The following is a 13,235-nucleotide window of genomic DNA, read 5'->3' as shown; positions in this document are numbered from 1 at the left end:
TCTCTAGTATCCTTGGTTTGCTGTGATATATAAAATGCTTCTTAATATATCTATAGTCTTAGAGACTGATCCAATTTTTCAACACTTTTTCTATAAATTATTGCAAAGGTCCTTTTTGAAAGTACAAAAGTACAACAATCCTGCTTTTCCCTAATATTTAAAGAGAGTAAACCATGGCCATCAACAAGCTCTACAGAAATAAAGGAGAGAATGGAATTAAGAATACCTTTCAGCATAAAAACCCCGGGGAGTTTTTCTGTCATAGGCGCTTTCACATCTAAATCTAGGGTCCATTTCTGCATTTGTCTCAGGATCATAGTCCACTCCGTGGTATCTTCTACCAAAATCACCATCTTCATCAAATCTGTGGTGCTTCCTAGTAGGAATTACAGACTGGCTAGCAAATCCATGATGTCTTCGATTTGGAACATCCAAATCCTCATCAAGTCTTTTATTTAATAGTCGACTTCTCAATTCAACCTCATCATCTAACCTGTGGTACCTGTCTTCCTCTTGCCATCTCTTATTTAGCAGCTCTTCACAACCTTCTGTGGAAGTAAAAGCATCTTTCTTGGGAGGTTCTGCACCTGTATTACAGGGCTGGACTTCTGTATGTAACTCTGGCTGGAGCCTGGTAACAGCAATAGGTGCTTTATTCCTGTGCATCTCATTCTGTTTAATGGGAACAATATTGAGAGTTGAATATAAACAAATCACATTGAGTAAAGCCTTAGTTTTGTATTTCTTCAAATAAACCCAAAACAAGAAGAAAGGCATGAGGTGAGCAAGGAAAATACTTCAAGAACTGCTTAAAACCTAGGGTTTTATTCATTTTTCTTCGGGAAAAAATCATAGTCTTCCTCTTACCTAATGTCTTTCAGAAGAATGGCTATCAATACTGGACAGGTCTCTTATGAACTCCAATCTGACCCTCAGTTTTTGAGGTGCAAAGAATCAAAAACCACTTCAAACTTTACTTCATCAAGAGACTAGGTATCTTCATTCTATCCAGACTCAGGCAAGTCTGTAATATTTCTTACCTACGAGCACAACCTTTTAATCTATTTCTCTGCTTCTCAGGAAATGTCATTATGAGAAAGGAGAGTTAAGTAGATATGACACTCTGGACTAGTGGTCAATACACAGTCCTTAGAAAAACCATGGTTTTGCATAAATCCTGCAGTATTTCTGTGTACTAATTTTTGATCTAATCTTTCCTCTGTGGAATAAAGACAACAGTAACTCATACTTTACAAAATTGAATGAAAAATAAATTAAGGACACGAAACTGGGAAGAAGGATCAAAATACTGCCACTCAGAAGGGTCTTGACAAACTGGAGCAACATGCTGACAAAAATCTCATGAAAATCAACAAATGCAAAGGCAAACCTCTACATCTGAGACAGAACAGTGCTATGCTCCAGGACAGGCTGGGCACTGATCACCTAGAGAGCAGCTCAGCAGAAAAAAGCCTGGGTTAGTCGTGATCAAGGAGCTGAACATGAGGCAGCAGAGCACACTTGCAGAGATGACTGCTAATCATACCTGGGCTGCAGTGACTGCACAGGTCAAGGCAAGTGATCCTTCCCTGCTCAGTATTTATCTATTATTTAGGTTCTGGTGTAGTGTATCCAGTCTCTGACTCCCCTCCCCACAGATACTGATGAACTGGAGAAAGTGCAGAGGGTGGCTACTGAGATGCTCAAATACTGAGGTATTTGAGCTCTTAAAGAAGCTGACAGAGCTTCTCTGTCAGGGTCTACTCAGCCTGGAAAAAGCTTAAGGAGGGTGTGTATGGGGCAGGAGGAACTAGTTATTGCACCTTTTACCACCTGTGTAAAAGGTGGCTACAGAGATACCAGCATTCATGGTTTTCAAAGAAGCAACAGCCACAAGTTGCAGCAAAGGAAAATTCCCAGTACAGAGGGACAGGAAGTTCAGATCAAGCAGTTAAAGCAGGGGAATGGGTTGCCCAGAGGACTGTGGATTCTCCATCCTCTCAAAACTCCACCAAATAAACCCAGACCAACCTAACCTAAACTGTGAAGGTAACACTACTCAGAGCAGGATTTATCCTATGACTATCTAAACTGTTGGATCAAATTTTGGGGGTCACATATGTAATTTGACTCTCACCCCAGGTTAAATACCCCTCAGAGATGGCATTACCTCAACAAATCCTGACCATTTTTTTTCTGTTTGCTCTTTTCTGACAGTAAAATCATTTCAACACAAGAATAATAAAAATACAACTTAAAGGTCCAACTGGATGACAAATAAAAAGAAAAATCCTTGAGTCCCTAAATAGATTTCATTAGGTAGGTCAGCTTAGGAAACCTTAGTGCCCAAACATGCAGAAAAATTTTAGAGATCTATAGACTATGTTGCACAAAAATAAGCTACATATTTGCCAATGTTTCCTAGGGATCACCGCTGTGTAGCATTCCAAACTTTGAAAAAGGAATTAACAACGAGATATTGACTTCCAACATCTGAAGGAAGCTTGAATGCTGCCTTATAGATGCCTTCACAGATTAGAAGTTTTCAACTGTATGACACTCCAGTGCACTTGAAATAAAAGGTGTTTCTCATAAGAAAATGACCTTTCTAGAAACACACAAGAACGATTCTTCTAGACAGAAATTACAAATACAGAGGGATTTGCACTTGCCAACTGTTGTAAGGAAGACAATAAGCTTCCAGCTGTTTTGGGTACAAATACAAGGTCTTTCATAGAATGACCTAGCTCTCACACTACTGTACACTTTCGAATTTCCCTATTAAAAAGAAGTGGAAGGACGTCTTAAATCAAACTTTCACTAGATGAGAGCCCCATATTATTACAGTCCATCATTAAACTGAGGCAAAAATATTCTAAAAAGGAAATTTACCTATTCTAGACAATCTGCTTCCAGATTACTTAAACAGAGTCTCACAACAATGCTAATCAGACCTAAAAGTCCCACTGGCTGTTGCACTAGTTTTGGTTGGGACAAATTTCTTCACAGTAGCTTGCAAGAGGCTATGTTTTAGATTTGTGATGAAAGCAGTGTTGATAACACAGGGATAATTTAATTCCTACTGAATAAAACTAACACAGTGTCAAGAGCTTTTCTGGTTTTTACACTGCCTCACTAGCAAGGTGGCTGCAGGTACATGGGAAGTTGGGAAGGGACACAACCAGGACAGATGACCCCAACTGACCAAAGGGATATTCACACTCAAAGTGAAGGAAGGGGGACATTCTGAGTATGGCATTTGTCTTGCAAAGTCACAGTTACATGTGACAGAGCCCAGCTTTCCTGAGGATGGCTGAACACCTGCCTGCCCAGGGGAAGTGAATTAATTCCTTGGTTTGCTTTGCTTGTGTGAGCAGCTTTTGCTTTACCCAATAAACTGTATTTAACTCAACCTACACTATTTCTCACTTTCACTTCTGATTCTCTCCCCCATCAACAGAGGGCTGTGTGTGTTCCTAGCTACTAACTACCATACAAATGAAAGACCTCAGCTCAGAACTGACTATCCTATGTCTAGTTCACTTTCAGCAGTAAAGACTTTTTGATTTTTATTCACAAATACACAGCTCCATACTCTGTATAGCTGCTACACTTGCCTGGCTTTCTACAAGACAGAGGAAAAAATGTCTACAAACAAAAGCTATGGAACACTATGTGGAGTTCAACATTTTGTTCAAATATCACAATTTATCACAACAAATATCAACATTTGTTCAAAAAATCAAATATGATTTCTTGGATATTACTTTTATCATCAAGAACAACCCAGGGATTTGCTTCAGACAGAATGAAAGCATCTTTCTAACAGACAGACATGATGGAAGCAGGAATCAGGAACTGCACCATGTGAGTCACAACCAGGACTTGCTTAGATGCATTAATTAAAATGCAGCCGAATTGAACAACAAATTATTTGTGTATTTTGTCTTACTTTGTATGTCTGAGACAATGATAAGACTGTAAAACTGTATTACCTCTCTGTTTTTCTTCCCTAATTTCCTTAGCCTTTCATTCCATTCTTCTTTATCCCTGAGATATTGATTGTATTCCTTGTTTCTTTCAAGCCGTAATCTCTCCTAAAATAGGCATTGAAAAGGGCATCATAAGGTTGCATTTTTAGTAGCTTTTAACTTCACATGAACTACAGTACTAAATGAATAAATGCAAACTGTGTTTGCCCCCCCACTTCACATTCTTTGTGATGTACAAGTAAGGCTTGAATTACTTTAAGGTTATAGTTCATTTTCTCTTAGCATAGCATTTTCTCCTAATCTGAAATCTCTAAGGAGAACTCAGCTTCTGGGCACGAAGCCAAATCCCCACAGACACTACTGTGTACCAAGGTCCATCTTTAAAACCAGGTAGGTTTCCTCCTGGTAAGCCTATTCCAAAATCTACCAAGGCCTCGTTCCAACAGTTAGAAATCTAACTTCTAATTTTCAATCTGAATATATTCATTGATTTTCAAATATACAATTTCTTTCTTTATATTAAGGTTAGTTGTGACTTGTCCCTTCTCAATTAAAACAGGATAAGAAATACAAGTGTAGACAAGATGTATGAATTAAAATTTGAGCTGTCAAATTCAAACAAGCAGTTAAACTGACTGCAAAAAGTCCAAAGTGTAAAGAATGCAAGGAAAACCAAGGAAAATAGGATCTATGCTTGTTGTCCTAGCTGCTTTTGCAACATAACATCATTTATAATCAGCTTTCATATGTCTAAAAATATACATGAATTGTACATCAACAGCCTAATAATATAATATGAAATACAAAAGTCTCCAGATAAAGCAAACTCTAATTTGTATTATTTCTTTATATTAGTCCCTGTTTAGAGCATGGAGTATCTCTTATACTACCTCATTCCAACAATCATATAAAGGAAAAAAAGAGAATTATACTACAGTGTTATGAATCAGGCTCTTTCCCACTGCAGCATTTTCCAATAAAAAAACAAAAGTATTTTAAAAATCTGAGCATCACACATAAATTTACTTTCCCATGAACAAATTTCAAAATTCGAAAGTAATGTATATCTCAATCACCACATAAATACCAGATTACTAAAAATTTTGCAGATTAGACTAATCCTCTCCAAAACTGTTTCATTTTTTGGGTTTTTTTCCAAAAAAAAAAAAAGTTTTCTATAGGTTTTCTAACAGCGGACAATATAAAGCATGCAGACAGCCGTGAAAGCTGCACTGTCTTTAACAGGTGGCAAAACACTCAGCAGAAAATTCAATATGCTATGTGACTGCACATTTGACCTAATAAAGGAAACCAAAATGCAAATGTTAACCTCTCATTATTCTGCCCAGAGGCCAACTGATTAACAGGGCGCAGTGTGACATCTCCTGGCAGCTTTTAGGTTCTGCAAGAGCAACAAATAGATGGGTAAAAAGGACACAACACAACTGCACAGAGCTGATATGATATAAACCCATCAATGATAACACACGTTTCCAGAACAAATACATCTTTAATTTCCACAAAATGAATCAAACATACTTTATTTTTCACCATTTCAGCACACATACTTGCAAGGGTTAATACAAAGCTCATGAGAACCTGAAACTAATATAAACTCAGTACAAGTGCATGCTGCCCCTGAGGAGTCCTTTCCCCCTTCCTGGGTGTTTCATTCTTGCTGCCTCCTTTTCACACTTGTATAACTTGGAGTTTAGGGCTTTTTCATAAAAGCAATTTTCACTTTGAATTCTCACCTGGCTCCTCCTACAGCCAAACCAAGAGCATAAGAAACTTTCAGCACAAGAAACTTTCAGCACAAGGGCAAGGCCAACCCATGCCATAGCAGAAGTCTTGCACCAGATTGCAGTGACAGCACAGCCCCAAACACAGATCAACAGTGCAAAACTGAAGGCAGCAAAGGTTAAAAACAAAATAAAAAACCAACAAAACCCCCAGGAGTGCAAATGTCTGGTCCTCCTCCAGTGACACACGTTATCTTATTGCCTTGAATCTCTGCTGTGTTATGACCAATCTTAACAACCAACCAGTGGCGTTTGTCAGAAAAAATACTGATAACTTACTGATAAATTACAATGTTTCTGCTGATTCAACTTCATGGATCAACTTACAAGCAAACACAAGAAAGAAACTGGGACTATAAGGCCAACAGAGTGAGGGCAGGAGATGAGATCAATAGTGATTGCTGAACAAAACTCAAGCACAACCACTAGAGGTTTTGAACAGATCAAGTGCTCTAAATGTGTGGATCAGAGGTGGAAAACCTCAAACTACTATCAGTATAAAATTATATCTACATAATAAAAATCAAATATCTAAAACTTAAGAATACAGGTAACCTAGGATTAAAAATTAAAAAAAAAAAAAAATTGAAGGAACATACTTTTCTGAAAATTATTACTAATATTACCACCTCCAAAAACATTCATTTCTCTAAGAGAAAAAAAAACCCAACCAAACAAAAAAAATTAAGTGGAAATACTTTTTCTGTAACAGTTTCAACATCCAGATAAATTTTCAAGTTATACTCCATTTACTTTATTTCCTTCATATATTTACCTTGGCAGATCTTCGCTCATCAATAGGAAGAGATAATCCCTGAGTATATGGATCTACTTCACCAGTAGTCAGATGATTTTTCTACATTAAAAAAAAAATAAAAACATTCAATGCACTTATACACTTTAAAATACCAAATCTTACTCATTAAAGAGTTGTTAGGTATTACATTTTCTGAAGTAATTTGAGCAATTTGATGAAAAAAAGACGGAAGAGAATCTTCACATTCTGAAAATGTAGGATATTCTCGGAAAATATGAATGAAATAAAGTTAAGCAATGCAGGAAGTAAATGTCATTGTCAAGTTTAAAGGTTGAGTTTCAAAGTGTTTGTCACATCTTCCATGTTACACTTTTTCCAGTATTATGTAAGTTAGCCTCTATATTTTAAAAACCCTATTTTTATTCAAAGAAACTCCACTCAGTTCTCCTGTAGCACAAGCACAAGTGTCTGTACAAACATAAGAGGAATCTTCCAAGACACTTCCTTAGTCAAGATGAAAAATTGCTTTTTCTAACAGCAGAAAACATATGTGTACATCTTACTTTAAAAGATGGAATCCATGCTAGCAGTAGCACACCTCTATTTCAACAGTGTTTTCCATACCAGCAGTACCCAAATTTTTCAGGATAATGACCCACTACCAAATCTTGTAATTCCTTATGGACCATCAGTCACTTTCAGAGCAGAAGTTGCCATCAGCAGCAGTATACAGTTACTCCACATAGATCCCTGGGCTGCAGCTTGGGACCTGGGCTGTGCAGCAAGTCAAAGCACCTGCTCTTCAAACCAAACACCAGTGCTGATGCAGGTCTTTAGATTTCGAGTCTAGAGGATTTGTCATACATCACTCCTTTATTAAAAGCATCTCCAAGCTATTCCCAGGCAATCATATGTTTTATAAATCTGATTATCTTTAATAAAAAGATCCATCTATTTGTGTGTCATGGGCTGAAGAGGGGAAGGGCAAGATAAGTATTTCACTAGCATTGTTTTCTTTCATTATCAATGCTGCAATGTGGCCTAAATTCTTAGAGGAATGTCAAGAAGTAAGAGCTCTACCTGTTCCAGTACAAACCCATATCATTATAAAGGATATTTCAAACTAGACATTAAAAGATTTAAAGGCTTTAATAATCATGCAAAAATATTCAAGCACCAAGACAACTAGATTTATGTGGAAAAACAAGTTATTTTTACTAGAAAAAGTAAATAAATTGTAATCCTCATTATTAAGTAATTCTTTGCATGCATTTCGAAGACATCTCTAGAGATTACCTCTGATCTTAAAAATATTTTTTCCAAAATCAGAACCCGCTATGGAAGCTGCATTTTTCTACATAAACAAGACTAAGCAAGTTATTAACAAAAAAAATTATCACTGTGAGAACTGCTTGAGGTTCTGCCAGTTCTCTTTAGGTGGGAAAAAGAAATTAGAGATTGCTATCCTAGTTCTTCCTCAGTCCTTATCAGCATAATATAGCTAAAATGTACTAGACCAAACACACAAACAAACCTAAATTTGTAGAAGAGTTGAGAATAAAACACTAGAAGTTAATGCAAAAATTATATTATTTGGGTGCTTTGGTTATCATTAGGAAACATAAAGTTTTAACACAATATTCTAACTTTGAAAATAATCCGGAGCTTTAAATTAAACAAGAAACAAAAATGACATAAGGATAATTTTTAAGAAGGCAGTTTGCAATGCTGTTGCTATTGCTATTTAAGAATTCTAGTGCATGCTAATATAGCCAATATGTATCATATGCATATTAATCAAAACCGCAGAAAAAAACAGGAGATTGTGTTTCTACCACATTACCTCCTGGTCCTTTACTGATGTTGCCCAACCGAAACAATTTGGATGGACAGAGTTGAATTTCAAAATGATACATACATTAAAGTATAAAAATATTTTTTAAATTAAAATTAATTAAACAAAGTTTGCAAAAATAACACCAGAGGTGTTATTTTTTTTCCTTCATAATGCTCGTTTGTATTCTTGCATTCTGGTCAGTAGGTGCTAAATAACTGGCTCTAATGCTTCCCTAAGCACCACTGATGAGATTTCATTGAGACAGGGAAGAAAAAAGCCCTGACTTTGGTTGTGAGGATGTATTTAATATTTATATAAATTACTGTTTTATTCTAGCTTTATAAGGTAAGTATACCAAGAAAAAAACCTGAACTCTTACTATCTACATAACTGATATTCCTTGAAGCAAATGCCTACTAAAATAAAAACTACTGTAGAGCCAGCATTGGACAGCAACAATGGCAAATGCATAGGGAAAAGGAAATCAACAAGTGTTTTAATAACTGAGGAATGGAAAACAATATATGTAAGTAATCATTTTGCAGAAAGCAAGCAATGCTGTTAGTCACAACTAATCACCACAGCATGCATAAATGCACAAAGCACAAAAAAAAGTAAAGATTTTTTCAATTCCAAGAGCATAAAGTTTTCAAACAAAGCAAAAAGCAACTAATTTGAAAGAAAAGAAAATAATATTGAAGGCACCCTACCTTTCTTTTTGCCTGTGAAATACCCTAAAAATCAGGGAAAAGATACTATTCAAAAGGAGTCTTTGAGTTTAAAATATTTGACTTAACAAAAAACACTTCCTTTCTTAAAGCAAATCCATTCATTCATTTTAAGAACTAAAGACACTGGTAAGTAGTATTTTCATAAAACAGAAATTATTTAGTTCCTTTTTTTTCCTGTTTCATGCAGCTACAGAATATTCCCAAGATGATGACATTTCATACATATCATTTCAATTTTAAATTTACTGTGACATTCAGTAAATCATGTTAAGCAGAACATCAAAGGTTTTTCTTTCTAAAATTGAAGAGAAGCTGTCAAATAGAGTCACACTAAATAAAGGGATATTCTCACCCCAATTACAGACCATAGAATATGTAAGTACTTCAGGAAGTAACAGCTTTTAAATTCTTAAGAAAAAAACAAGGAAGAAGCAAAACCAAAGAAATAAAATATTCAGAAAGAAGTGTACTAAATAGTATGTAATCACATGGCGATGAGATCTGCAGAAGCCTAAATATATAAACAAAACATTTTGAAATTACTTTCACTCAAGTCTTCAAAATCAGCCATTGGTCATAATGAATGCCTCCATAAAAAATTTACTACAGATACTAATTTTCATTCAATTAAATGAGAGAATATTTTTAAGAGACTCACTAAAGTCAAGCAACCAGACAAGTAGCTTTACCTGAGAAAGATATCGCCTGTAATCTTGTCGAAGTTCCTCTTTGAGTTTATGTTTTTTTCGTTCGTATTCTTCTCCAAGAGGTAAACTCAAGCCATAGTCACCTGAAAGTTTAATGCCATTAAATACCATTATTTACTATTTTGCATCAATACAAAGCAAAAGCTACATCTGGATTTTTATTACACACAATCAATAAAAAAAGAATTAACCATACAACCAGTCATTACAAGACAGCTGCAAAAAACCCACCTTCTCTGTAGGAGTAGTTGGGCGAAAAGTATAGAAAAATAGACTGATATTTGGACAGTTTTCCTCTCACCCTTTGACTTTTTCTTCCCATTACAAAAAAAAGCAACATAAGCTGAATTATTTGAATATTGCACAGACTTCTTTTGTCAATGTATGTTTCCAAAGAAATCTCCTTTGACATGTGAGCTTCTTAATTATTCTGGTATTTTAAGCTGTTTACCATACAAATGAAAGCAACAAGCTATTTGTTAGCATGTAAAAAATTTGTTTGCTCCTACACAACTAGAGGGAATCTGACCATATGACAAAAATAATAATCATTTTTCTTCCCACCTCAGTGTTTTTAATCGTAATAGACCCAAAACACATTAGTACTTTTCTGAGATTACTATCAGGTCTCATGGCAGCTGCACTCTTAAAATGTAATAAAATATAATGCTATGCAAGCTGTTTGCTGTTCCCAAAATACATTTCAAAATACTTTATAAGAAACATCCTCTACCCTAGAAGCCAATTTCTGTAGTCACTTTCACCACTCTCCACAGAGTAGTGAATTCCACAAAACCACACAACTAGTGACAAAGACTACAACAGGCAGTGTGTGTATTTTTATTATTTCATATTGTTTCTCTAAAAGCATTCTACATCTCGTGATCAGTGCAAAATTAGTAGCAAGGAGTAAAAGGAAAGAGAGGGATATTCAAGATTTACTCTTAGATCAGTCCCAGTTTATGGTAGGATAGTTTGTTCGGCCTGGCTCACGATATAGTCTAACTTATTCTATCCTCATGAGCCAGAAAAACAGTGTAACAGGGAAGAAGTGGAAAATAGGAGTCAGCTTGATATTCAGAACCAAAGGACCCAATACCTGATTAAATATCTCCTATGCTATTCTGAAACAGCCTGCAGAATCCAACTACTAACCAACATCTGCAGGGAATCTTCTCCAACCTGCAAGTGCCTTTTCTCCTAATTTTGTACATAAGGCAAGCATGAGTTCCATTAAAAAAAATAATGTAACATTTCAAACTTCAGAAAAGGGGTTACAAAGCGGAATAGAATACAGAAGAAGAAAAGTTTGTTTCTGCTACTTGCTCTTGCCTTTTATTTTATGCCTAATTTCCATTGAATTAATTCTAGAAAACCAAGAAAAATATCAAAAACAACTAACAAGCTGGAGGAAAGATTCATTCAGTAATTTCACAGATGCCACTGAAATGCAGCATTTAAAAAAACAAAGGAGAAAAGGAGTGAGAATACAGTGCTTTGATTCAAATATGTGAAGTATTCAAACAAAAGATGGTTTAAAATTAATTTTGTTACAAAGGACATTTTTGGCCATCAGAAAAGCACTGAGATAACAATTATGGGTAGTGATCTGACCCATTTCAAAATCTTACTCTTGGAGAGCCTAGCAGAGCAAAATCACTTGAGTTAACATACATTCAAACTAATTTCATGCAAAATTTGTCCAAATTCTTCTGACAGAATGAGACACACCTTCTTTTTAATGTTTTTTATTATTTTGTTTATTCTGTATTCACTGTATTTATTTGCCATTTCATATTCCATTAACCACGTATAATCACACTGACAATTATTTTTTTTAAATGTTAAGATTTTAAATGCATTTTTACATAAACATTTCCACATATGTAATATTGAGAAATAACTGCAACTTTAGTCAGTCTGAACCTCAACATTACTGCTAGAACTACAGAATATACTTAGTAGCTACCAAGGAACAAGTCCCATCTGATTTAATCCACAGGAAATTACAGTGCTTTAAAGCAGAGGAAAACAGTAATATCAGCAACCATCCATTTCAGCACTCAAATGATTATTATAGAAGGTGCTGAATTTGGCTGGCATAGTTAATTTTCTTCATAGTAGCTGCTATAGGGCTGTGTTTTGGATTGGTGCTGGAAGTAGTGTTGATAACACAGCGATGTCTCAGTTACTGCTGAGCAGGGCTCACACTTCCTGCTTCTCACCCACCCACGAGGTGGCTGGGGATGCACAAGGAGTTGGGAGGGGACATGGCTGGGACAGCTGACCCCAGACCATAGGGATACTCCATTCCATATGGCATCATGCTCAGCAGTAAGACTAGGAGGGAGGTTGGTGGGATTTGCTGTTCAAGGGCCAGTTGGGCATCAGTTGGTGGTGAGCAGTTGTTTTACATTTGCATCACTTGTCTTTCTTGAGTTTTACTTCCTTGTCTTTGTTATTTTCCTTTTCATTACCTTTTTTTTTCAATTATTAAACTGTTTTTATTTCAGCCCATGAGCTTTTTCACTTTCACTCTTTCAATTCTCTGTCCCCACCCTGCTGATGCAGAGTGAGCAAGTGGCTCTGCTCAATTGTCAGCTGGAGTTAAACCACAACATGGCAATACCTACTTTTTGTTTTCATTTAAGATCACCTGAATGCCCCTTATCTGTAATACTTCATTGTGTTACTACATTCAGGTATCATCAGTTAGGTCAAATTTACAGTAACAAACACAACATGACATGCTATTACAGCTCCCCAACAAGAAAAAATAACTATTTTAATATTAATAAAGCTTAACTGTTTGGTAATGGTCTGCCACAGCCAGTGAGATACTACCTTTTGTGTTCTGTTTTCTGTATCACATGTTTCCTCAGTTAAGCAAAGAATTATCAACATCAGGAATAACCTGCTGAGCCAAATAAAATTGCCAAAAATGTGTGATAGATACTTATTCAAGTGCTGCCCTGTAACCAAGTTTATCCATTATCACTTCTGGAAGCAAGGAATATTCAAGCATCATCTCAAGTACTTTTAAGTGAAGTTTTCATCTAAAGGTCTTTGAGGAGCTTGCCTTTCTGGTGGCTGGAAGTTCTAGTTATACAACATCCCTATAAAAAAAACAAATTTTTACATATGCAGCTAAGACCCAGCTCAGATTCATAAACTCAAGCTCCATCCCACTGGAAGCTGCAGAATTACACCAGAATCACAGAAGGCACAGTATGAAAATTAACGAGGTACTAACCCGAAGTGTCAACACATGAAAGAAAAGAGTTAATTATCAACAGGAAATAGGACACAGAAAAGCTCTAAAGGTCTCAAGACAAACCTGAGCTACACAAATGTAGCTAAGAAAAAACAGTAGTGCCGACAGAAGGGAGATGGTAGGACAAGTAAAGAA

The 13,235-nt window shown here is 35.9% G+C and overlaps 1 protein-coding gene across 17 annotated transcripts in view; it reads right to left on the bottom strand.

Moving 5' to 3' along the window:
- The window catches only part of CSPP1 (centrosome and spindle pole associated protein 1), a 61,152-nt gene that overhangs the window by 41,633 nt on the left and 6,284 nt on the right, over positions 1-13,235 (bottom strand). For 13 of the 17 annotated variants that reach the window (XR_015807648.1, XM_088175873.1, XM_014873015.2 and 10 more), the window contains exons 4-8: positions 9,809-9,909; positions 9,099-9,122; positions 6,570-6,650; positions 3,996-4,097; positions 227-672 (exon numbers count right to left, since the gene is read on the bottom strand). Coding sequence is in view for 16 of the 17 variants with exons in the window: in XM_088175873.1 (XP_088031999.1) it covers positions 227-672; positions 3,996-4,097; positions 6,570-6,650; positions 9,099-9,122; positions 9,809-9,909 (754 nt within the window). In the remaining variant the exon portion in view is untranslated. The remainder of the gene's footprint in view (positions 1-226; positions 673-3,995; positions 4,098-6,569; positions 6,651-9,098; positions 9,123-9,808; positions 9,910-13,235) is intronic. The other 4 variants (XM_088175895.1, XM_088175950.1, XM_088175907.1 and 1 more) reach the window with 3 other exon arrangements.

Source organism: Sturnus vulgaris, chromosome 1 (genome assembly GCF_052056855.1).
Source record: "Sturnus vulgaris isolate bStuVul1 chromosome 1, bStuVul1.hap1, whole genome shotgun sequence".
Taxonomy (NCBI): Eukaryota; Metazoa; Chordata; class Aves; order Passeriformes; family Sturnidae; genus Sturnus; species Sturnus vulgaris.
Note: the sequence above shows the minus strand (reverse complement) of the source record. Positions and strands in the feature narration are given on the sequence as shown.